Genomic DNA, 27491 nt, shown 5'->3' with positions numbered 1-27491 from the left:
GCATCGATGCAAAAATACTCAATAAAATTCTTGCCAACCGAATCCAAGAACACATGAAAACGATCATCCACCATGACCAAGTAGGCTTTATCCCGGGAATGCAGGGTTGGTTCAATATACGGAAATCCAACTATGCAATCCACTACATAAACAAACTCAAAGAAAAAAAGCACATGGTCATTTCATTGGATGCTAAAAAAGCATTTGACAAAATTCAGCATCCTTTCATGCTTAAAGTCTTGGAGAGAACAGGAATTCAAGGCACATACCTAAACATAGTAAAAGCAATATATAGCAGCCCTATTTATAATTGCCAGATGCTGGAAAGAACCCAGGTATCCCTCAACAGAAGAGTGGATGCAAAAGATATGGTATATCTACACAATGGAGTACTATTCAGCCATTAGAAACAATGAATTCATGAAATTCTTAGGCACATGGATGGCGCTAGAGAACATCATACTAAGTGAGGTAACCCAGACTCAAAAGGTGAATCATGGTATGCACTCACTAATAAGTGGATATTAACCTAGAAAACTGGAATACCCAAAACATAATCCACACATCAAATGAGGTACAAGAAGAAAGGAAGAGTGGCCCCCTGTTCTGGAAAGACTCAGTGAAGCAGTATTGGGCAAAACCAGAACGGGGAAGTGGGAAGGGGTTGGTGGGAGGACAGGGGGAGAGAAGGGGGCTTGCAGGACTTTTGGGAGTTGGGGGCTAGAAAAGGGGAAATCACTTGAAATGTAAATAAATTATATCGAATAAAAGAATTAAATAAAAAAAGAAAAGGGGAAATCATTTGAAATGTAAATAAAAAATATATCAAATAAAAAAAACTTAAAAAAAAAATTAAATTTCCCAACCAAACACCACTCAGGGCCCAGATGGCTTTAGTGTAGAATTCTACCACACTTTCAAAGAAGAGATAAAAATAATACTCCTGAAATTATTTCTTAAGGCAAACGCAGAAAAAAACACAACCTTGTTCATTTTATGATTCCATAATTACTCTGATACCTAAACCACACAGAGACCCAACAAAGAAAGACAACTTCAGTCCAATTTCTCTTATGAATGTCAATGAAAAAATACTCAATATAATTCTAGGAAACTGAATACAAGAACACAGGGATGAAAGGTTGATTCAATATGTGAAAATACATTTACCTAATCAAGTATATAAACAATCTAAATGAAAAAAAAATCACATGATCATCTCATTAGATGCTGAAAAAGCATTTGACAAAATCAACACAACCTCATGTTAAAATAATGGAGAGAACCGGAATTCAAGGCACATACCTAAACAAAATAAATGTAACATATAGCAAACCAACAGCCAATATCAAATTAATGGAGAGAAATTTGAAGCAATTCCACCATAATCAGGAAAAGGATAAGGATGCCAACTCTCCCCATATCTCTTTAATATAGTAATTGAAGGTGTAGCCCGAGAACTACAACAACAAAAGGGAATCAAAGGGATACAAATTGGCAAGAATTCAAGGTATCACTATTTGCAAATGATATGATAGTATATGTAAACATCCACAAAACTTCTACCTGAGAACTAGTACAACTTATAACCAACTTTAGCAAAGTGTCCAGATACAAAATTAACTCCAAAAAATCAGTATCCTTCCTTTAGACAAATGATCAACGGGCTGAAAAAGAAATAATCAAAATAATGCCCTTCACAATCGTCACAAATTATATAAAATATCTTCATGTAACTCTAACCAAACAAGTGAAAGATCTGTATGTCCAGAACTTCTAGTCTTTCATGAAGGAAATCTAAAAAGACCTCAGAAAATGGAATCATCCCCCATGCTCATGGATTGATAGTTTAAACATAGTAAAAATGGCCATCCTACCAAAAGTATTGTAAAGGTTCATTTCAATCCACATCAAAATTCAAACAAAATTCATCAAAGACATGGAAATAGCAATTCTAAATTTCATATGGAAAAACAAACCTGCCAGGATAGCAAAAACAATTCTTAACAATAAAAGAATGTGTGGGGCAATCACTACCCATGATCTAAAACTATACTACAGATCAATAGTGATAAAAACTGCATGGTATTGGTACATCACAGACAGGTTGATCAATGAAACAGAATGGAAAACTAAGAAATATAACCACATGCTTATGCACACTTCATCTTTGACAAAGAAGTAAAAAATATACAATGGATAAAGGAAAGCATCTTTAATAAATTGTGCTGGTCTAACTGGAAGTTGGTATGTAGAAAGATGAATGTACATACATATTTGTCACATTGCACAAAGCTCAACTACAAGTGGATCAAGGACCTCAAAATAAAACTAGATACACAGAATCTAATATAAGAGAAAGTGGAAAAGATCCTCAAACACATTGGCACAGAACAAAATTTCCTAAACAGAACTACAATGGTTCAGAATCTAAGATCAAGAATTGATAAATGAGACCTAACGAAACTGAAAAACCTCTGCAAGTCAAAGTACATAGTCAATAGGAAAAATCAGAAACCTACAAATTGGGGAAAACAATCTTCACTAACTCCAAATCTGATAGAGGGCTAATATCCAAAATATATAAAGAACTCAAGAAGCTAACTTCAAACAAAAACAAACAACACAATAAAAAAAATCGGGTATAGAACTAAAGAGAATTTACAACAGAGGAATTTTGAATGACAGATAAGCATTTAAAAAAAAGTTCAAATTCCTTAGTGATCAGGGAAATGCAATTCTTAATGGCCTTGCAATTCTACCTTACACCATTCACAAAGGCTAGGGAAAAAACTCAGTGGACAGTACCTGTTGGTGAGGATTTGGAGAGAGAGGAACACTCCTGGGTGCTGGTGGGCTTGCAAACTGAAAGAACTACTCTGGAAATCAATCTCGAGGTTCCTCAGAAAATTGGAAATAGATGTACCTGAAGACACAGCTATCCTACTCCTGGGCATACACCCTAAAGGTACCTGACTATGCCACAGGGCACGGGCGTCACTGTGTTCATAGTGCCCTTATTTCTGATAGCCAGAAGCTGGAACCAACACAGATGTCCTACACCAACAGAATAGAAACAGAAAATACGGTTCATTTACACAATGGAATACTCTTCAGCTATTAAGAATGAGGGCATCATGAGTTTTGCAAGCAAATGAATGGAACAGGGAAATATGACATTGAGTGAGGTATCTCATACCCAAAAAGACATGAATGGCATGTACTCACGAATAAGCAGATATTAGCCAAAAATATGCAGAATTCCCAGATTACAATCCAGAGAACTCAAGTTTAAGAAGCCAAAGGGCCCAAGTGAAGATGCTTCATTTTCATTTTTATTTTTTTTCTTTCTTTTTTATTTTTTTCTTTTCTTTTCTTTTATTATTATTATTATTATTATTATTATTATTATTATTGGTTTTTTGAGACAGGGTGTCTCTGTGTAGCCATGGCTGTCCTGGAACTCACTCTGTAGACCAGGCTGGCCTCGAACTAAAAAATCTGCCTGCCTTTGCCTCCGAAGTGCTGGGATTACAGGCGTGCACCACCACCACCTGACTTAAGATGCTTCATTTTCAGTCAGGAGGGAGAAGAAAGCAGAGGACAGAGGGACAAAGTGAACTGGGTGGAAGAGATGTGGGTGGTCAGGGAAAAGGGAAACATGATCAGATATTGTGGGGGTGGGAGGATTGGGAGTGAAGCCAGAGGGCCAGCATAATGAATGGAAATATGCAATCTCAGGAGGTAGGAGGTTGGGAGACCCTCTAGAACATACCAGAGACCTGAGCCTTGAGCGAGTCTCAAGACACAAAGGAAAGGACCTTAGATGAAATGTCCAAAATGTGGGAAGAGGGAAGTTTTAGAATCTACCTCTTGGGGGGCTGGAGAGATGGCTCAGTGGTTAAGAGCACTGACTATTCTTCTGACAGTCCTGAGTTCAAATCCCAGTAACCACATGGTGGCTCACAACCATCCATAATGAGATCCAACGTCCTCTTCTGGTGTGTCTGAAGACAGCTATAGTGAACTTACATATAATAAATAAGTAAATCTTTTTAAAAAAAAAAGACTCCAGAATTTCTTTTCTTGCTGAGAATAGTTTTAGCTATCCTGTGTTTTTTTATTCCAGATAATTTGAGAATTGCTCTTTCTAACTCTGTGAAGAATTGAGTTGGGATTTTGATGGGTATTGCATTGAATCTGTAGACTGCTTTTGGCAGAATGGCCATTTTAACTATATTGATCCTGCCAATCCATGAGCATGGGAGGTTTTCCCATTTTTTGAGGTCTTCTTCCATTTCCTTCTTCAGAGTCTTGAAGTTCTTGTCATACAGATCTTTCACATGTTTGGTAAGAGTCACCCCAAGATACTTTATACTGTTTGTGGCTATTGTGAAGGGGGTCATTTCCCTAATTTCTTTCTCAGCCTGCTTATCATTTGAGTATAGGAAGGCCACTGATTGACTGGAGTTGATTTTATAACCTCCTACATTGCTGAAGTTGTTTATCAGCTGTAGGAGTTCTCTAGTGGTGTTTTTTCGGTCACTTAGGTAGACTATCATGTCATCTGCAAATAATGATAGTTTGACTTCTTCCTTTCCAATGTGTATCCCTTTGACCCCCTTATGTTGTCTAATTGCCCGAGCTAGAACCTCAAGTACAATATTCAAAAGATAAGGAGAAAGGGGGCAGCCCTGTCTAGTCCCTGATTTTAGTGGGATTGCTTCAAGTTTCTCTCCATTTAGTTTGATGCTGGCTACCAGTTTGCTGTATATTGCTTTTACTATGTTAGGTATGGGCCTTGAATTCACGTTCTTTCCAAGACTTTAAGCATGAAAGGATGCTGAATTTTGTCAAATGCTTTTTCAACATCCAATGAAATGACCATGTGGTCTTTTTCTTTGAGTTTGTTTATGTAGTGGATTGCATTGATGGATTTCTGTATATTGAACCAACCCTGCATCCCTGGGATAAAGCCTATTTGATCATGGTGGATGATCGTTTTGATGTGTTCTTGGATTTGGTTGGCAAGAATTTTATTGAGTATTTTTGCATCGACGTTCATAAGGGAGATTGGTCTGAAGTTTTCTTTTTTTTTTTTTTTGGATCTTTGTGTGGTTTTGGTATCAGCCTAATTGTGGCTTCATAGATGGAATTGGGTAGGGTTCCTTCTGTTTCTATTTTGTGGAATAGTTTGAAGAGTATTGGTTTTAGGACTTCTTTGAAGGTCTGATAGAATTCTGCACTGAAACCATCTGGTCCTGTGCTTTTTTTAGTTGGAAGACTTTCTATGACCCCTTCTATTTTAGGGGTTATGCGACTGTTTAGATGATCTATTTGGTCCTGATTTACTTTTGGTCTTTGGTATCTGTCTAGGAAATTGTCTATTTCCTCCAAATTATCCAGTTGTGTTGAGTATAGGCTTTTGTAGTAGGATCTGATGATTTTTTGGATTTCCTCAGTTTCTGTTGTAATATCTCTCTTTTCATTTCTAATTTTGTTAATTTGGATACTTTCTCTGTGCTATTTGGTCAGTCTGGCTAAGGGTTTATCTATCTTGTTGATTTTCTCAAAGAACAAGCTCCTGGACTCTTGATTCATTGTATGGTTCTCTTTGTTTCCACTTGATTGATTTAAGCCAAAAAAAAAGACTCCACCACTGGTAGAAATACAGGGATCAAGTGGAGGCATAGGGTTGCTGTCCCACAGTGAAAAATGCTGACCCAGGATTGTTCCTGTCTGAAAGAACTGCAGGCACAAGAATGGAGAAGAGATTGAGAGAAAGAAGGTCCCGTGACAAGTCCAAATTGGACCCCGTCTGAAGGGGAGGCTCCAAGACTGACACTATTATTGATCCTAAGATGCAGCTGAATGAGGGAAAGTCTGGAATAATTGAAGAGGAGTGCGACCCATAGTAAGACCAGTTGTCTCAATAAACCTGGATCCTCAAGATCTCTCAGACAATGAACTGCCAAGCAGGCATCATACACTAGCTGGCCCAAGGCCCCCCCCCCACACACACACTAGGACTCACTGAAATGGCCTCACTGAGAGTAGACGCACCTATCACTTGAAAGACGTGAGGTCCCAGGACATGTGTAAGCCTGGTGGTGTGTGGTGGGGGGTGGGTTTGTTGGAGGTTGGGCCATTCCCTTGGAGAATGTGGTGGAGGAATGGGGTGAGGAAAGGTCAGAGGGCAAAGAGGGAAAGGGATAGAGACTGAACTGTAAAAATAAATTGGGGATTAGTAATAATACTAATACTGATAATAATACATAAAAAATATGAAGTACCATTGGTAGCTTTACCACTGGAACAAATAATCACAAAGAGACTTGCTAAGTACAATTTCTAATTATATCATAAAACAGATATGAGACTGAGTCTCAACCTTTCTAGGACATCTGTTAAATATCATGAAACTCTACAGTCCATAAAGACCCTTAACTGTAAATATCTGTGTTTACAATTAAAATAATTAATATAAAAGAATTCTTTTAGTCTCCTTTCCTTAGGTTGATTTGCCTTGTCCTAGTTCAGTGAGATGGGCTTTTTTTCTTATAGCATTTGCTAGTATGTTTTGTTTTTATCTTACGGAATCCTATTCTTTTCTAATGAGAAACAGAAATGGACTAGATCCAGAAGGGATGAGAGTAAAGAGAAAATGGGAAGATTAGAGTGGGATAAAACTGTAATCAGGATATTTTGTTTAAGAAAAGAATCAATTTTTAACAAAAGGGATAAGTTGCCCATGGTTGGCGAATATGTGAGTTGGTAATAAATCTTTAAACTGAATTAAAGTACAGTAAATAAATGAGTCCATGGTTATTATAGCTATTAATAGCAGTCTTTGGTTCAGAGAGAATAAAAAATATCCCCCTAAAAGATTTAGACTGCCAAAGCTGCTGATGGTTATCTAGACAAGTAGCTTTTAGTTGAAGATAGATAATTTTGGCTTCAAGGAAGATTTTATCAGTAGAAAAGGAAAAACATAAGGAGAAGAAGCAGAGAGGAAGGAGTGAAGGAAGGAAAGAAGGAAGAAGGAGGGAAGAAAACGAGAGTATACTGGAGTTAGTTTATTTTTTCTTGAAAGAAAAGAAAGATGCCTTTGAAGTTCTGAAATTACTATAAATTCAGTGAGAGCAGTGATTCTCAACCCTTGAGTCATGTCCCTTCTGTGTTCACAGGACTCTTCACAAGAGTCACCAAATACCTTTGAATTAGGAGATAATTATTTAATGATTCATAATGGTAGCAGAATTATTGTAATGAATTATCCATGAAAATAATATTATTATTGGAGTAACCAGAATATTTGGGACTATATTAAAGGGTCACAGAGTTATAGAACTTGTGAACCACAGATTTAAGATGGTCAAGCAAATTTTAATTCATGTTAGGAGCAAACCATTACCTTTGTGAGTTTTGGGCAAGTGGTCTGCTAACTTAGTCTGAAAAATGGGGGTTACATGCCCACATTTTGAATAGATTTTAAAAGTAAAGAATTCTATGTGCTAAAAATTATGCATAATTTTTAGAGCACATTGCTTGTTTGCAAAGACTCAGGATTTAATCCACTGTTATCCTTATATGGTGTCAAGAAATAATTTTAGATTTTGAGATACACAAAATTTTCAAAATGTGTTGGGAAGTGTTTAAAGGACACTTTTCATAATTTTGGATAAGAAGGTAGAGAATAATGGTTAGAGTGATGTCACAATTAACTTATGGTTCCAGAGGAACAAGAATTTTATTGGTCAATATAATCATGTTACACATTGCACATAATGTGAAGCAGTGTCAGGGATTCGCCCACATGATGCTGACCTCAGACTCAGAGAACTAATTGCTTATTTAGCAGGAGAAACATGAAGAATGGGTCACATTTAGCTATGCCATGGTTTCTGCTGAATGCTGTTTCAGGACTTCAGCTGAAATAAGAACAGTACTGAAAGATTTGAAAATGTGAAAATTTATGAGGAATGTTTTGGTATGAAGTTTTATGTGGCAGTCAAACTGTGTGAAATTCATGACATGTGAAACTGTTAGAAATCAATGCCACCAGAAAGACATTAAATAGTCAGCACTGGGAGAAATGAAAAGGTCCTTTAAGGAAAAATCACCACTGGTTGAAGTAATTAATATGATTTAGAAATAAGAATTTAGAGAAAAAGCCCCAGGACCATCACATGATTTGATGAATAGAGTGTCCTTATTGCAAAATGTGACAGATTTCAAGAGGAAAAATTAATATTTTATGTCAGTGTAAACAATGAAAGCCCATCCTATCATATCTCAATGCTATGATTGTTTTCAAAAGGTTTTCTAAAGTTATATTACAAATGTTTACTTATTTTAGGTACTGGAAATGCACTAGTTCAACTTCAGAAAATCGATTCCTTACTTCATCATGGGGTTCCAGGGAATTAAGCTCAGAATATAATATCTGGTGAGAAGAAACAATACCCACAAAGCCATCACAGGAAAAAACATGTGAGGGTCAGAACTGTAGAGATCCAGTAAAATTCAGTTTAGATGAAGAATCATGTGAACTATGTTTTAAGTAAATATTTGCCCCTGTGGTGTCTTTCAACCCTGTTACGAGGAAGTGTGTTTAATTCTGGCCTAAACAAAACAATGTAGCACTTAGGGACAAAGATTACAATTAGAATGCTTGCACTGGAAGCCAGGATAGAGAACATTTCCATAGCTACCCTGACCTTCCCAGTGGTGCTGTGGTGGACAAGGAGAAACATGACCCATACACTGCAGAACACAAGCATGCTGAAAGCCATGGACTTGGATTCATTAAATGTGTCAGGAAGGTTCCTGGACAAGAAAGCCATGAGGTAACTACCCAAGGCCATGACTCCCAGGTAGGCCAGAGCACAGTGGAAGGCAACAGCTGAGCCCTTGTTGCAAAGAATGATGATGTGTCCCTGTTCAGAGTAAGCATCTATGTCAATAAATGGAGGGCATGTTCCCAGCCATATGCCAGAGAGAAGTACTTGTATCAGAGTGCAAGCTGGAATGACACACTTAGGGACCTGTGATATCTGCAACCATCTGATCTTTCTTCCTGGAGCTGTAATCTTGAAGGCCATAACTACAGTGATGGTTTTGGCCAACACAGTGGATAGAGTCACAGTGAACAGAAATCCAAACACGTTCTGTTGCAGGATACATGTGGCTGTGTTTGGAAGACCAAGGAAGAGCAATGGACAGAGGAAACAGAGGGTCAGAGTGATGAGCAGGATGTAACTGAGAGATCTGTTATTGGCCTTGACTACTGGAGTGTCTCTGTGGTTTACAAAGACTCCAATAGTAAGAGCTGTGAGAGTAGAAAATCCAAGGGACACGAGTGTGAGTCCCTTCCCCAAGGGATCCTCATAGGCTAGAAAGGTGACAGTTTTTTCCAGGCAGTATGTCTTCTCTGCATTTGCATAATGAGTTTCTGGACAGTGCACACACTGATCCATACCTGGTGGAAATGAAGTTGATCATGAATGCATGGTCAAGTTTCCCTTTATCCTACTACATTTTATGCTTCAAACTCATTGGATTGTTATTACAACCATGTTCCCTTGTCACTTTTGGTATAGAGATATGAGTATTCTAAAGTGAATAATCACACAAGTTAAGGTTTATACTTCTTTCCAAAAACCCCATGAAGAGTATCCTTTTCTGGAGAAAAGGGTATTTTTCACATTATACATTATAAATATATCACTGAGGAAAACATGCAGGAACTGAACGGAGGATAAGGAAGTAAGAACTGAAGGTGAGTCCACTGGGATGTGGTGCTGCCTGCCCTGCCTCTACTATTTTCCCTGACCTGCTTTGTTATGTAGCTTGTGATCACCTCCTCAGAGCTGCACCAACCCAGTGAGGCAGCGCAGTCCACAGCAACCACTAAACATGAGTATGTACAAAACTCTTTACTACAGTCCAGCCCTTCAAAGGATTTTCAATTGTGGTTTTTCTTTTATTACATAAATCTTGATTGTGTCAAATTGACAATGAAAACACCCATAAAATCTCATACCTAGAGCCTATTTATTTTAGTTGTATATTGAAGTATTCTTATTTTTTGCTTTTTACCTCTCTTTTATTTATATTTTGTAATACAGTTGAAGCATATATTTTCAAACTAGAAAATACCAAATTACATTGCAATAACTAATTCAATTTTTATGCCAGTTCTCAAAAAATATTTCTAAATTTCCAAAAGAAGATGTGAATTCAATTTTGAAATAGACATTTTTCATTGAATTTCTTATGTAAAATGATTTTTTATTCTGGAATATATGACACAAATTCATTTTTTTAAATTTTTTTATTCGATATAATTTATTTACATTTCAAATGATTTCCCCTTTTCTAGCCCCCCACTCACCAAAAGTCCCGTAAGCCCCCTTCTCTTCCCCTGTCCTCCCACCCACCCCTTCCCACTTCCTTGTTCTGGTTTTGCCGAATACTGTTTCACTGAGTCTTTCCAGAACCAGGGGCCACTCCTCCTTTCTTCTTGTACCTCATTTGATGTGTGGATTATGTTTTGGGTATTCCAGTTTTCCAGGTCAATAACCACTTATTAGTGAGTGCATACCATGATTTACCTCTCTTTTATTTATATTTTGTAATACAGTTGAAGCATATATTTTCAAACTAGAAAATACCAAATTACATGGCAATAACTAATTCCATTTTTATGCCAGTTCTCAAAAATATTTCTAAATTTCCAATAGAAGATGCGAATTCAATTTTGAAATAGACATTTTTCATTGAATTTCTTATGTAAAATGATTTTTTAGTCTGGGATGTATGACACAAATTCATTTTTATTTATAAATTTCTTTGAGTTTGAAAATGTTTTCTTCTCATGTGATCTTGGTTGGAAACTACTAAATATGTGTTCAAAGCATTCCTTATCTTTCCCCAGCCCCTTTCATTTTTGATGGAAGGAAGTTCTCACAGGTATTATAGTGAATATATGGATGTTTGATAAAAGTTAGTAGGCCTTTTCTCTTTTAACTACTACTGGGTTCTGTGATGAAATTAAGGGTAGAGTAGGGGATGTAAGTTCCTTTTCATATTGAGATATTTTCGTGGCTATTAGTTTACTGTTTTGGAAAACTTTTTGAAAGATTTTCAGGAAAACAACTACTTAATAGTTAAATTTATGTTTTCTTTGTTCCTCCAGAATAGATTTTAAGAACTAAATCTTTGTGAATAAAACTCAGAGGAGAAAAATAAATGCTCCTAATATTATTTAATCACATATTTCTCGTCACAAATAACTTTCAGTATTTTTGTAAAGGCTTCATTTCAAAAACTATTTTAGTTTCACTTTTCCTTAAAAGATACAGAAAGACTACACTTACTTCTTTTTACACTCAGTTCTGCATTTGTGTATCTTTCTTATGCTTTCTTAAACTCTCCTGTCAAATAGTTAACATTTTCTCAATGTGACTATTCATGCTAATGTAACACTTTTACATAAATCTGTTCTGTTCTGTTGCTAGATTATTTTTGTTGCTGTGTTATGCTAGCTTTTAATATTGTATCTTATAAACAATATTCATTAATTTATGGCAACTGTCTATAAGACACAATTTATTTTGTATAAGGCTTATAGTTTGTCTTGAAATATATGTTTATTATATTTCCCTGTATTCAAATTCCTTTGATCATGAATTTCTTTAACTTTTGAGTGTTCAACATATATGTAGCTGTATTTTTAATCAATACAATCTGATACTGTGATGTAGGTCTAAACCTTTATTCTATTCTATCCCTCCAAATGTACATATCTCTAAAGTGTCTGAACTTCAGTCTGTAATAAAGGAAGCATTTTGGGGAGACAGTTGAAGTGGTCCTTCTACAACCACATTAAATTCTTAAGTGGAATTTATATGTCTTCAATCTGCATACAGGAACTATAACTGAATTAACAGGCAATTAGGTAGTCTATATGTAGCAGAGAAATACCTTATATAAAATATTTTACAGTCAAATAATGGAAATTAATAGATGAGGAAATATAATTATCCGGAAATCTACACCAGACTTCTATTCTCCTACTACCTCTCTACCCAGCTTCATCAAGCCTGTTGATCCAGAACCAAAACATTTAGATTTCTTTCCTTCTCTAATCGTCCCTGCCCAAAGAACTTTGTCAGGCATGGCTCTGAGGAGATAGTCCCTGCCAGATATAAAATTTTCTGCCAAGTCTCTTGCCATCTTTTTAAGACCTGCTATTCCAGAACCATATAGCCCAAAAATATACACCAGGGGCCTGTCACACCAAGATCACGGTGGTTAGTCATCATCCCAATATATATCACAACAGGAACATGCAGTGACTAAAACATCTAGATGGCTGTAGGAGTTCTCTAGTGGAGTTTTTTTTGGGTCACTTAGGTAGACTATCATGTCATCTGCAAATAATGATAGTTTATTTATATATATATATATTATTATTATTATAGTTTTTCCTTTGACCTCCTTATGTTGTCGAATTACTTATTGTTTTATTTATTGTTTTATTATTTTAAAAAAAACATCTAGATGGCTAAAGGCATGAAACGAACTCAAACACAAAATTCAATAATATTATGACACCAACAGGGCAAACTTACTCTACAACAGGAAGCCCTGCAAATCTTAACACAACTGAGCCACGGTGCCCTTAAATCCAGTCTTATGAAGATGATAGAGGCCGTTAAAGAGGAAAGAATAAAATGCTTAAAAAAGAAAAGGAAAACACAATCAGACAAATATAGGACTTTACAGAGGAAACAAATAAATCTCTTAAAGTAATAGCAGAAACTACAGTTAACCAGGGATGTAAGTAAAGCTGTTCAGGAAATGAAAGTGGAAATAGAAGCCAGAATGAAAATCCAAACTGAGAGTAAACAGCAGATGGAAACCCTAAAGAAGCTTACAGAACAACAAATGCAAGTATCACCAATAAGATAAAAGGATGTAGGAGAGAATCTCAGGCATACAAAAATAGAAACTGGCACATCAGTAAAAGAAAATGTTAACGCTAAAATATCCCAGAAACAAAACAGCCAAGAAATCTGGAATACAAAGAAAACAAGGAACCTTAGAATGATCAGAATAGTAGAAGCTAAAGAGTCCTAGATCCCAGGGTGAGAAAGTATTTTCAACAAAATTATATTAGAAAAAATCACAATGTAAAGAGAGAAATACCTATAAACATAAAAGATGCTTGTGAAACACAAAATAGAGTGGGCCAGAAAAGTCCTCTCTCAACAAAATAATGAAAATGCAGAATGTAGAGGACTAAGAAAGACTAAGCACTGAGGGAAAAGACCAGGTATCATTCCATGGCAGACCTGTTAGAATTGTGCCTTTTCAATAGATTCTCTAAAAACTGAAGGGCCTGGACAGATATCTTAAAACCTATGAAAAAAATCACACATGCCAACCTGGAGTCCTATAGCCAGCAAAACTGTCAATCACAATAGATGGAGTAAACAACCATAATTCAAGACAAGTCTGGATTTAAACAATATCTATCCAAAAATCCATTCCTACAACAAAGTGCTAGAAGGAAAACTCCAACAGAAAGATGATAGCTAATTTGAAGGAAACACAAGATATAGGTAATTCCATATAAGGAAAATCAATTTAAACATACACAAACCTATATACACACAACACCAACATCAAATAATAGGGATAAACAAACACTGACCATTAATATTTCTCACCATCTATGGATTCAATTTCTCAATAAATGACACAGACTAACAGAACAAGTACAAAAACAGGAACTATCTGTACTGTCTGGTTTTGTGTGTCAACCTGAAACAGGTTGGACTTACCACAGAGACAGGTGCTTCATTTGAGAAAATGGCTCCATGAGATCCAGCTGAGGGGCATTTTCTCAATTAGTGATTACAGGGAAGGGCCCCTTGTCAGTGTTGCCATCCCTGGGCTGGTAGTCTTGCTTTCCATAAGAAAGCAGGCCGAGAAAGCCAGGGATGCTAGCCCAAAAGTAACACCCCTCCATGGCCTCTGCATCAGCTCCTGCTTCCTGACCTGCTTGAGTTCCAGTCCTGACTTCCTTTAGTGATGAACAGCATTGTGGAAGTGTAAGCTGAATAAACCCTTTCCTCCCCAACTTCCTTCGTGGTCATGATGTTTGTGCAGGAATAGAAACCCTGACTAAGATGCTTTCATTTTGCTGTATAAAACAGACATCTCAGCAATACCAATAGACATTACCTTAGAGTAAGTTCTGAAAATAATTTCCAGGACAAAAAACACTAGAAGTAAGCTGAAATAATCATTTTTTTTTACCATTTGAAACTTTTTTTATTAGAATTTTTTATTGGATATTTTCTCTATTTACATTTCAAATGTTTTCCCCTTTCCAGTTTTCTCTTTGGAAACTCCCTGTCTCATCCCTCATACTCCTGCCTCTATAAGAACGCTCCCCCACCCACCCATTCCACCTTCCTGTCCTTTCATTCCCTACACACTGGGGCATCCAACCACCTCAAGCCCAAGGGCCGCTCCTCCCACTGATGTCCAACAAGGCCATCCTCTGCCACATATGCTGCCAGAGCACTGGGTCCCTCCGTATGTATTCTTTGGTTGGTGGTGCAGTCCCCAGGAACTCCAAGGCGTCTGGCTGTTGACCCTGTTGCTCCATCCATGGGGCTGCAAACCCCCTCATCTCTTTCAGTCCCTTCTCCAAATTTTCCATCTGTGATCCCATGTTCAGTCCAATGGTTGGCTGCAAGCATCCTCCTCTGCACTTGTCAGGCTTTGGCAGAGCCTCTCAGGAGACAACTATATCAGGCTCCCGTCAGCAAGCATTTCCCTGCATCCACAATAGCATGCAGTTTTGGCGAGATGGATCCTCAGGTGGAGCAGTCTACGGATGGCCTTTCCTTCAGTCGCTGCTCCACACTTTGTTTCTATATTCCCTCCTGTGAGTATTTTGTTCCTCCTTCTATGCAGGACTGAAATATCCACACTTTGGTCTTCCTTCTTCTTGAGCTTCATATGGTCTGTAAATTGTATCTTAGCTATTCTGAGCTTTTGGGCTAATATCCACTTATCAGTGACAGCATTCCATGTGTGTTCTTTTGTGACTGGGCTACCTCACTCAGGATGATAGTTTCTAATTCCATCCATTTGCCTTAGAATTTCATGAAGTCATTGTTTTTAATAGCTGAGTAGTATTCCATTGTGTAAATGTACACATTTTCTGTATCCCTTCCTTGGTTGAGGGACATCTGGGTTCTTTCCAGCTTCTGGCTATTATAAATAAGGCTGCTATGAACATAGTGGAGCATGTGTCCTTATTACATGTTGGAGCATCTTCTGGGCATATGCCCAGGAGTGGTATAGCTGGGTCCTCAGGTAGTACTATGTCCAATTTTCTGAGGATCCTCCAGACTGATTTCCAGATTGGTTGTAACAGTTTGTAATCCCACCAGCAGTAGAGGAATGTTCCTCTTTCTCCACATCCTCTCCAGGATCCATTTGAAACTTTTATACATGATTCAGTGAATCTTGATCATATGGATACACCCTCTCTCCCCCACCATCATCCCTCCCAACGTTCTCCCCTTCCAACGTTGTGTCCTTCATTTCCGTGTCCAGTTGGTGTTCCTCATATGTGCAGGGGTATAAGGTTATCCATGGGCAGTCCACTAGAGGCCACACCTCCACAGAGGGGAGAGTCTCCCTCCTCTAGAAGCCACAACTGCCAGCAGTGCCTCAGTGGAGCCTTAGCAACCTATTTCCCACCCATGTTAGAATTTTCGATGGGCAGGATCTTAACGTGGGTCTTGTATAGATGGTCACAGCTGCTGTGGGTTCATGTGCAGCAGTGCGTCCTGTCCGGAAGACAGCATCTCCCAGCATTCCTCCTGTCTCTGCTTCTTACCGTCTTTCTTGAGAGTTCCTCTTCTGCCATGCTCCCCGGGCATCAGGAGAGGAAGAGGGCAGGCTGATGTGGATGTCCTGTCTGTGACTGAGCACACAGACTCCCTTACTCTCAGCACTAAGCAGCTGGGGGCCTCCGCAGTAGTCTGGACCCTCTGCAATAAGAAGCTTCTAAGACCAAGGCTGAGAGCCGTGCCCTTCAGCGCCATCCCTCCTGAGTCTTCATTCCATTCAGGCAGTTTCTCGATTCTGGTTACCATCATCCCCTAGGCCTCAGTTTTCTAATCCATACAATGGGGCTGATGATCTTGTTCACCTTACAGAGATATTGAGAGGGCCATCTGAGAAGATATGTGTGGTGGCGATCCCTGCTTACCTTCAGCATGTCTTAGCAGCAGATGGTCCCGTCTCTACTACCCTGGAGAGGTAAACTGAGCATGTAATTAATTTTCTGTCTCTGATTCTGTCGGGTTCATGGTAGAGGCCTTCCCAGAGTAGATCAAGTTCATCTTTAGAGAACCATTTGATTAAAATGTCATATTGGAGATGACTTTCAGCTCAACACAGTAGTTCGCTGTTAATTCTCAATGAGACTTGAACCTTGGCGTTGGGTCTGTTGACAAAGATTCCCCTTGAATTCCTCTTGAAAGCTGGAAGACTTCTCAATCTCATGAGGCTACCCGCAGTGCCTAGCCAAGGGCTCCTGCACCCATATCATGTAACCCCATAGTTAGCACTGCCCAAGGAAGCTCCTTGTACCCTTGACCTGAACTGGAAAACTTATCAGGATGGGTGTGAGTACATGCTGAGAGGGCAGCTAGGGTCAGAGAGGGGACACTTGTCTGTCACCCTCCTGGTTTCCTCCTTTTGCAGAGTGGAAGATTCAGATATCTTCGTCCTGCTATGGTTAGAGTACCACAGTGAAATAACAGATCAAGTGAGTTTGGAAGTCAGCTAAACCAGGGTTCACAGGTGGCTTCTGCCCAGGCAGCCTTGGATAGGAGATTTATTTTCATGAGGCATGTTGACGATATTGGCCTTTCTTTGGCTATTAATTTACATTTATGTTTTACTCGCTCCAGTTTCCTTCACTCACATTTAATCCTAGCACAACTCAATGAAGCAGGTACTTTGAATGATCCCTTTTCTATGGATAAGAAATTTGAACTAACCTGCCCCACATAACACAACTCATAAGAGGTGGTGCTGGGATTCAGACCAGGGCTTCAAACCCCATGAGCTTTAGTGGTGCTAGAATGTGAAGCACTCAGTCTGGAGTCTGAAAGCTGATGAAAGCCAGTTTGGGTAGGGGCTCTGTTCCCATGTTGATTCTCCCAGCACTAATATTATAGCTACCCTCTGTGTAACTGTCCTCTATAGAACTGTCGGCTGCATATCAAGAGGGGCTTTGATTCACCCCAGGCACGTCTTGTCTTGAAGGACTTTTCCTGTTTCTCACCCTCCTGTGTCTGAAATGTCACGTATCCCCACCCAAGCCTTGTCTCCTGAGTCTGTTAGAACAAGAACCTGGTTGGTTATTTGATCTGGATACTCTACAGTAGTGTGGGTCAGAGCCCATTATCAAGTCTTAAAATTAACGTTTTAGTTGTGTGCACTTATATATAAATGGTGTGTATGCCATTGATGTTAAAAAGCTGTCACTAGATTCATTGCAGTCCATGATTATGAAAGCACTGATTCAAAACAGATTCCCACAGGGGCTGTAGCTGGGACCAGGTGACCTCCTGTCTCTTCTGGTTCTGAGGTGTTTGTATCTGCCGGTCAGTCTTTGCAGCTCAGGGCTAATTTCTCACCATCCCAGGAATTATGTTACTGGGTGTTGTTTGATTATGCCTAGCTGCTGGGGAGGCGATCACTCTCTCTTGTTCAATTAAGCTCGTCTGTGCTCTTCAGCCTGCTAAATGAAGCCTTCTATTGCAGTTGAGAATATGCTTCTGTCTGAATCAGAGCTCCACATTTGCCCATTTCCAACAGCTGTGGATTCTAATTGTAAAGAAACACCGTGGAGGTTTTTCTCTGGTTCTTAATTGAGTTTTTCCCCCTTATAGATTGCCAACTGTTGCTGGTCCCTTTCTTTTTTTTTTTAATTCTAATTCTTTTATTGGATATAATTTATTTACATTTCAAATGATTTCCCCTTTTCTAGCCCCCCCACTCCCCGAAAGTCCCGTAAGCCCCCTTCTCTTCCCCTGTCCTCCCACCCACCCCTTCCCACTTCCCCGTTATACTGTTTCACTGAGTCTTTCCAGACTTATACTTATTAAAATAAACTTCCAACTAAAATGAATAAAAGGAGATGGGAATGGATAATTCATACTCAGCAAAGGAAAAATCTACTAAGACGATATTTCAATTCTCAACATGCATGCCTCCAGTTCAAAGGCATGAACATTTGTAAACGAAACATTGATAAAGCTTGAACCACATGTCAAACTATGAACATTACTAGTGGTTAATTTCAACACCCTGTTTTCACCAATTGACATGTTATTTAGTCAGAAACTAAACAGAGAAATAACAAAACTTACAGACATTCTGAATCAAATGAACTTAAAAGGCATCTAGAGAATATTTCACACAAACACAAAAGAATATACTGTCTTCTCAGCACCTAATGGATTCGTCCCCCCAATATTTACCAGATAATCAGTCACAAAGCATCCTTCATGGATACAAGAAAATTGAAACATCATCTTTTCTGTTATGAGAGAACCTTGGAGGAAATTTGGACTTCAACAACAGAAATACCATGAAACTTAAACACTCATGAAAACTGAAGGACTCATTACTCAGTGATCTCTGGATTAGGGGAGAAATAAAGAAATTTTTAGATTTCAATAAAAACAAAGCACAGCAAACCAAAATTTTTGGGAAACAGTAAAAATAGTGCTAAGAGGAAGGATCATTGCACTGAGTGTCTTTATAAAGAATTTAATTTGAAAATTCTCAAAAGAGTAATTTAAACATAAATGTGAGAGCTCTAGAAAAAGGAAACACCAGGAAGAGGAGGCAAGAAGAGGAAATAATCAAATCAGGACTGAAATCAATCAGTTAGAGCAAAAGGAATAAAATTAATCAATGAAGACAAGAACTAGTTCATCGAGAAAATCAATAAGATAGACAAAACCTCACCATATTAACTACATAGCAATCGTATCAAAATAAATAAAACCCACACTTGAGAATTCCTTGTTTAGCTCTGTACCCCATTGTTAATAGGTTTCTTTTGTTCTCTGGAATCTAACTTCTTAAATTCTTTGTGTATATTGGATATTAGCCCTCTACCGGATATCCGGTTGGTAAAGATCTTTTCTCAATTTGTTGGTTGCCATTGTGTTTGTTCTATTGACAGTGTCCTTTGTCTTACAGAAACTTTGTAGTTTTGAGAGGTCCCATTTGTCAATTCTTTATCTTAGAGCATAAGTCATTGGTGCTCTGTTCAGGAAATTTTCCCCTGTGTCCATGTGCTCGATGTTCTTCCCCACTTACTCTTCTATTAGTTTCAGTGGGTCTGGTTTGATGTGGAGGTCCTTGATCCAATTGAACTTGAGCTTTGTACAAGGAGATAATAATGGATAATTTGCATTCTTCTGCATGCTGACCACCAGTTAAAGCATAGCCATTTGGTGAAACGGCTATCTTTTTCTCACTGGATTGTTTTAGCTACTTTGTCAAATATCACGTGACCATAGGTGTGTTGTTTCATTTCTGGGTCTTCAATTCCATTGCACTGATCTACCAGCCTGTCACTGTACCAGTTTACCACTCACTTTTTAAACACTGCTGCTCTGTAGCATAGTTTGAGGTCCAGGATGCTGGATTCCCACAGAAGTTCTTTTATTTTTGAGAATTGTTTTTACTATCCTAGGTTTTTTGTTATGCCAGATGAATTTGAGAATTGCTCTTTCTAACTCTGAAAAATTGAGTTGAATTTGGATGTGGACGGCATTTAATCTGTATATTGCTTTTGGCAAGATGGTCATTTTTATTATATTAATCCTGCCAATCCACAAGCATGGGAGATCTTTCCATCTTCTGAGGTCTTCTTCAATTTCTTTCTTCAGTGACTTGAAGAGCTTGTCATACAGATCTTTGACTTGTTTGATTAGAGTCACACCAAGATACTTTATATTGTTGGTGATTACTGTGAAGGATGTTATTTTTGTAATTTCTTTCTCTTACTGAGAAACACCTAAAGAAATGTTCAACATCCTTAGTCATCATGGAAATGCAAATCAAAACAACATTGAATTTCCTCCTCACCCCAGTCAGAATGGCTAAGATCAAAAACTCAAATGACAGCAGGTGCTGGCAAGGATGTGGAGAAAGAGGAACACCCCTCCCCTCCACTGCTGGTGGGACTGCAAGCTGGTACAACCACTCTGAAGTCAATTTGGTGTTTCCTCAGAAATTTGGACATAGTATTACTTGATGACCCAGCTCTACCACTGCTGGGCATATACCCAGATAATTCTCCAACATGTAATAAGGACACATGCTACACTATGTTCATAGCAGCCAGAAGCTGGGAAGAACCTACATGTTCCTCAACACTGGGATGGATACAGAAAATGTGGTACATTTACACAATAGAATACACTATTCAGCTATTAAAAACAATGAATTTATTAATTTTGAAATTCTTAGGGGATTGAATGGAAGCAGAAGATATCATCCCAAGTGAGATAACCCAATCACAAAAGAACACACATGGTATGTGCTCACTGATAAGTGGATATTAGCCTAGAAGCTCAGAATACCTAAGATACAATTCCCAGACCAAACAAAGCTCAAGAAGAAGGAACACCAAAGTATGAATACTTTGGTCCTTCTTAGAAGGGGACACAAAATGCCCATGGGAGGAGATAAAGAGACCAAGTGTGAGCAGAGCCTGAATGAAAGACCATCCAAAGAGAGATGCCCCACAGAGAGATCAATCCCATATATAGTCACCAAACCCAATCACTATTGTGGATGCCAACAAGCACTTGCTGACAGTAGCCCGAAATAGTTGTCTCTTGAGAGGCTCTGCCAGTAGCAGACAAGTGCAGAGGTGGATGATCTCAGAAAACCACTGAACTGATCATAAGGTCCCCAATGGAGGACCTAGAGAAAGGACCCAAGGAGCTGAAGGAACTTGTAGTCCCATAGAAGCAACAACAATATGAGCCAACCAGAACACCCCCAGAGCTCCCAGGGACTAAACCACCAACCAAAGAGTACACATGGAGGAACCCATGGTTCCCGCTTCATATGTAGCAGAAGATGGCCTTGTTGGACATCAAAGGGAGGAGAGTCCCTTGGTCCTGAGAAGATTCGATACCTCAGTATAGGGGAATGCCAGGACAAGGAAGCATGAGTAGGTAGGTTGGTGAGCTGGGGGAGGGGTGATGGAATAGGGCGTTTTCAGAGGGGAAACGAGGAAAGGGGATAACATTTGAAATGTAAGTAAAGAAAATATCTGATCAAACATAAATAAATATATATAAATAAATAAAATCAGAAATGAAAAGGGAGGCAAAAACACAGACAAGAAAAAAAGTGTTAGCTTACTTTAAAGCTTATACTCCACAAAACTGGAAAAGCTTAATGAACTGGCTGAATTTCTAAACAAATTCCACACTTTATAAAGTTAAATCAAGATCAGGTACATAAATATCTCTAAAACCCTAAAAAAAAAAAAAAGAGAGAAGCAGTCATGAAATGTCTCTTGATTAAAAATACCCTAGAAAATTGGAATACCCAAACATAATCCACACATCAAATGATGTGCAAGAAGAATGTAGAAGTGGCCCCTAGTTCTGGAAAGACTCATTGTAGCAGTATAGGGCAAAACCAGAACAGGGAAGTGGGAAGGGGTGTATGTGATAACAGGGGGAGGGAAGAGAGCTTATGGGACTTTTGGGTAGTGGGGGAACAGAAAAGGGGAAATCATTTGAAATGTAAATAAAAAATATATTAAATAAAAACAAATACCGAGGGCCAGGTGGTTTTATTTCAGAATTTTCCCAGACTTTTAAAGGAGAGCTAAAACCAATGCTTCATGGATTACTCCACCAAATAGAAGCAGGAGCACTGCCAAACTCATTTTATGAGTCCACGGTCAAACTGATACAAAAATTTCACAGACTCAACAAACAAAGATAATTTCGGACCTATTTCACTTATGCATATTGATGCAGAAATACTAAAAAAAAATCTATAAAAATCAAAACTCACAAATCAATTCCAAGAACACATCAAAAATGTCATAAACCATTACTCAGTAGGATTCATCCCTGAGATCCAAAGATGGTTCAATACATGAAAATCCTTCTGCCTGATTCACCATATAAAAAATCTGAAGAAAAAAAAACATATTGATCATCTCATAAAATGCTGAAAGAAACATTATGAAAATGTGATACCAATTCATTCACAAAAAGAAACCTCCTAGCTTGACAGAGCACTGGAAATCCCAAAAAGCAGCAGAAAGAGTCAGATGCAGATATTTGTACCCAACCAATAGACAGAAGCAGCTGACCCTTGTTGTTGAACTAGTGAAGGTTGAAAGAAGCTGAGGAGAAGAGCGATCCTGTAGGAGGACCAGCAGTCTCAATTAATCTGGACTTATGTGATGCTTCGATCACTGGACCACCAAACAGGCAGCATTTACCAGCTCCCAGCACACATACAGTAGAGGATTGATGGGTCAGTGTTATGAGATGATGCACCTAACCATCAAGAGACTGGAGACCTCAGGGAGTTTAGAGGTCAGGCAGGGTGGGAGTCTGGACCTCCATGTGGAGACAGAAGGTGTGAAGGAAGCATGAGATGTTGAACAGTTGGTGAGTAGATGGGGGTGAATAAAAGATGGAGTGTAAAAAATTAATTAAAATAAAGAAAATGTGACATCAATTCATTTTTAAAGTATTTGAAAAATCAGGGATATATGTCAAACATCTAAATTTTACACAAACAACATACAGAAAGCCAGTAGCTAATATCAAATTAAATGGACAGAAACTTAGCTAATATCACTAAGATCAGGGACAAGACAATGTTGCCCACTCTCACTAATCTATTCAATACAGAGGTTGAAGGTGTAGCTGGAACAGTCAGAGAACTAAAACAGATCAAGTGGCTACAAATTGGAAAGAAAGAAGTCAAAGTATTGCTTTTGACAGATGATATGATAATAAACATAAATAATTCCAAAAATTTCTACCAGAGAACACGTACAACTGATGAACACTCGGGGAGTAAGGGACCAGAAAAGGGGAAATCATTTGAAATGTAAATAAAAATATATCGAATAAAATTTAAAAATTAATAAAAAAAGAAAAAAGAAATAATAATTAAAGAAATATTAAAAATCACAAAAAAGTAGCTGAATACAAAATTAACATTAAAAATGCCATATTCCTTCTTTACACAAATGATAAATGAGCTGAGAAAGAAATTAGGGAAACAGATTACTTTACAATAATTATAAATAATATAAATATCTTCATGTAATTCTAGCCATGCAACTGAAAACCTATAAGAAATTATCTTGAAATCACTGAAGAAAACATTGAGAAAGATATCAGAATATTGAAAAATCTCTCATGCCCTTGAAATCAAAATTAACATAATGTAAATGATTACCAAACCAAAAGTAATCTACGTATTCAATCCGATTCCCATCAAAATTACAATTCTTTACAGACCTTGAAATAGTAACCTTAACTTTATATGGAAAAACAAAATCCCAGCATCACTAAGGGAATCCTGAAATATAATAGACCTTTTGGAGGTTCTATTATAACCCCATCCTTGACCTTAAGTAATAGTAATAAAATCTGCATGATACTAGTCTAGGAACAAACAGATTGATCAATGGAATCAATCCTCAAAGCCACATGCCTACAGACACTTAAATTTCTGACAAAAACCCGAAATCATACAATGGGGAAAAAAGAAAGCATCTAAATAATAGTGGTGAGCTAATGGGATGTCTGATGTAGAGGAAAGAAAATAGATGTATATCTATCACCCTGAACAAAACTGCAAGTGAAGTGGATCAAAGACGTTAGCATAAAGACTCCAGAGAACCAGGTAATGCTATTAAAAATGGAATACAGAGCTAATAAAAGACTTTCCAAATAAGGAATCTCAAGTGGCTTAGAAGCTCCTAATGAATTGTTCAACATTCTTAGTCATCAGGGAAATGTAAATCAAAATGACCTTCAGATTCCACCACACACCCTTTAGAATAACTAAAATCAAACTCTCAGGTGACAGCAAATGCTGGTAAGGATGTGGAGAAAGAGGCAAACTCTTCTATTGCTGGTGGGAATGGAAGCTGGTACAACCACTCTTGAAATCAGTCTGATAGTTTCTCAGAAAATTGTAAATAGTACTACCTGAGGATCCAGTTACACCCCTCCTGGGCATATATCAAAAAGATGCTCCAATATGATCATATCAGACTTTTTTTATAATAGCCAGAACTTGAAACAACCCAGATGCCCATCAATGAAAGAATGGATATGATACTTATCATACAAATACACAATGGAGTGCTATTTAGCTATTAGAAATGGCAACTTTGAGTTTTGCATTCAAATGGATGGAAGTAGAAAATACCATCAGAGACTGAGGGAGAGATAACCAGAGACTGCCCCACCTAGGGATACATCTCATATACAGTTACAAAACCTGGACTCTATTGTGGATGCCAACAAGTGCTTGCTGATAGGAGCCTGATATAGCTGTCACCTGGGAGGCTCTTCCAGTGATGGACAAATACAGAGGTGGATGCTCTCAGCCAACCATTGAACTGAGCACAATGGACGAGCTAGAGAAGAGACCCAAGGAGCTGAAGGGGTTGCAGCGCCATAGGAAGAACAACAATATGAACCACCCAGCTCCCCCAGAGCTCCCAGGGACTAAACCGTCAACCATAGAGTACACATGGAGGGAACCATGGCTCCAGATACATAAGAAGCAGAGGAGGGCCTTGTTGGACATCAAAGGGAGGAGAGGCCCTTGGTCCTGAGAAAGCTAGATGCCCCAGTATAGGGGAACCCCAAGACAGGGAAGTGAGAGTTCGTGGAATGGTGAGCAGGGGGAGGGGGGATGAGTTAGGGGATTTTCGGGAGGAAATCAGGAATGGGGACGACATTTGAAATGTAAATAATGAATATAACTAATAAAAATAAAAGTGCTTGCTCAGAGGAGCCAGATACAGGTGTCTGCTGACAGAGCCTGAGAAATACAGATGGGGATGCTCACAGCCAATCATTGGACTGAGCACAAGAATCCCAATGGAGGAGTTAGACGAAGGCCTGCAGGAGCTGAAGGGGTTGCAACTCCATAGGAAGAACAGTATCAACCAAACAGAACACATGGAGAGAACCATGGGTACAGCTGCATATGCACCAGAAGATTACCTTATCTGGCATCAGTGGGAAGGGAGCCCTTTAGTCCTGTGGAGGGTGGATGACCCAGTGGTGGAGAATGCTAGGGCTCTGAAGTAGGAAGGTGTTGTGTGGGTGGGGGTGGCATCATCATAGAAGCAGGAGGGATGGGATTGGGTGTTTGCTGAGGGCAAAATAGGAAGGGAGACAATATTTGAAATGTAAACAAAACAAACAATAAAAAATTTAAAGAAAGAGCATAGACTTAAAGATTTATTTACGAATCTGAAGTAATGTAATTGCCACGTAGTTCTCTTGTCTAATTTTTTTCCATTACTTAGTTTTGTCAGTGCGCCGTAGAGAAGATGTAAAACCCTCTGATCGACTTGTCCTTCACCTGTCTCATTGGAAATCTCATTGTCTGGGCAAGGACTGCAGTCAAAGCAACAGGTAGGCCTTCCCTCCAGGACAACTTTCCTGAATCCAGGGCTGCAGGTCTCACTGCAGACAGACCGAGGAATCTGAAAAATATTTAATACAAGATACAAAGTGCTTAGCTCTCAATCAATGCCCAAGTATATATTTTATAATAGAATGTATATTGATTAAAATTTATATTTAGGGCTGGAGAGATAGCTCAATGGTTAAGAGCACCAACTGCTCTTCAGGAGGTCCTGAGATCAAATCCCAGCAACCACATGGTGGCTTGCAACCATCTGTAAGGTGATCTGGTGTGTCTGAAAACAGCTACAGTGTACTCACATATGATAAATAAATGAATAAATAAATAAATAAATAAATCTTTTTAAAAAATTATATTTAAAATTGTACAAACTTGCTGTTTTACACCACTTGGCTATTGAATGAAAAGTGGAAATGAAGTTTGGCCAGCAACAGCCATCGCTTTCCTCCTCCTGAATGTGGACAGAATCTGCCCAGTTTCCTCAAATCACTGCTGTCCTGATTCCCTGCCATGATGAACTTCACTCTCCAACTGTGATGTTCTGAAGAGAATCCTACTTTCCTCGCATTGGTTTTGTTGCCCCCATTTTTCCAAAATGAGACTTAAAATTTAAAGGACATCCTCTCAGTTTGTTGTGTGTCTGCAAAAGGCTTAAAAGCAAAGGCCCCCTGAAAACTGACTGTGACTGTCTTTCTAGTTGTCTTAGTTGTGGTTTCTATTGTGATCAAACAGCATACCAAAAGCAAACTGAGGACAGACATGTTTCTCATCAATGGAAATAAGGACAGGAGTTAAAGCAGGAAACTGGAAAATTACTAGAAATGGAGAACGTGCAGTATTTCTGTTTACTGTCCTGCTAATCGTGGGTTTCTCACTCATGATTCTTAAACAACTAAGGACCACCTGACACCACTCCATTTTATGTGTCATTGTGAGGTAATTTTTTTCATTAATTGTTGTATTCAGTTTATATACAGGATGCTTCCTCCTCCTGGTCCACACCCTAACAGTCCTCCCCCTGCCCTGCTGTGCTGAGAGGGTGTGGGCCCCCTGGAATTACTGCCACTCTGCCACATCATGTCTCTACAGGATTAGCTTCATACTCTCCCACTCTGGCCAAGGAAGGTAGCTAAGTTGTGGAGTGAGTCCCACAGATAGCTTAAGGACAGCCCCCACTTCAGCTATTTGGAACCAACATGGAGTTTGAGCTGCACATCTACTACATATTTTGAGGGTGGTGAGACTATGTCTATCTCATGTACGGCCTTTGATTGGTGGATTATTTTGTCAGAGCCCCCAAGGGTTGAGGTTACTAGACTCTTGGTATTCCTGTGCAGTTCCTAAACTATTCTGGGCCTCAATCCTTCCATAAGAGACCCTTAGCTCTGTCCAGTGTTAGGCTGTGGATCTCTTCATCTGTGTCTGTCTACTGTTGGGTGAAGCATCTTGGAGGACATTTGTCCTAGGTCTTTTTCTGCAAGCATAAAAAATATCATTAACTGTTTCAGGGACTGAGTATTGCCCCAGGATGGATCTCAAATTGGGCCAATTATTGGTTGGCCATTCTATCAATCTCTCTTCCATCCTTGCATTTCTTTTAAATAGGACAAATTTTGGGTCAAAATTTTTGTGTCTGTGTTGTTGTCCTTATCCCCCCAAGGCAGGACCAGCATGGCGATAGGAGTTGTTTGTCC

The 27491-nt window shown here is 38.6% G+C and overlaps 1 protein-coding gene and 1 pseudogene across 1 annotated transcript in view; both read right to left on the bottom strand.

Annotated features, from left to right (window-relative positions):
• The window catches only part of LOC127670615 (leucine-rich repeat-containing protein 58-like), a 72906-nt pseudogene that overhangs the window by 12505 nt on the left and 32910 nt on the right, over positions 1 to 27491 (bottom strand).
• Positions 8553 to 27491, bottom strand: part of LOC127670904 (vomeronasal type-2 receptor 116-like) — a 30474-nt gene continuing 11535 nt past the window's right edge. The window contains exons 5-6 of the mRNA XM_052165490.1: positions 25732 to 25855; positions 8553 to 9481 (exon numbers count right to left, since the gene is read on the bottom strand). Of these exons, the coding sequence (XP_052021450.1) occupies positions 8553 to 9481; positions 25732 to 25855 (1053 nt within the window). The remainder of the gene's footprint in view (positions 9482 to 25731; positions 25856 to 27491) is intronic.

The sequence above is a fragment of the Apodemus sylvaticus genome, chromosome 20, assembly GCF_947179515.1.
Source record: "Apodemus sylvaticus chromosome 20, mApoSyl1.1, whole genome shotgun sequence".
Lineage (NCBI taxonomy): Eukaryota > Metazoa > Chordata > Mammalia > Rodentia > Muridae > Apodemus > Apodemus sylvaticus.
The sequence above is the reverse complement of the archived record's forward strand: the minus strand, read 5'-3'. Positions and strand labels throughout refer to the sequence as shown.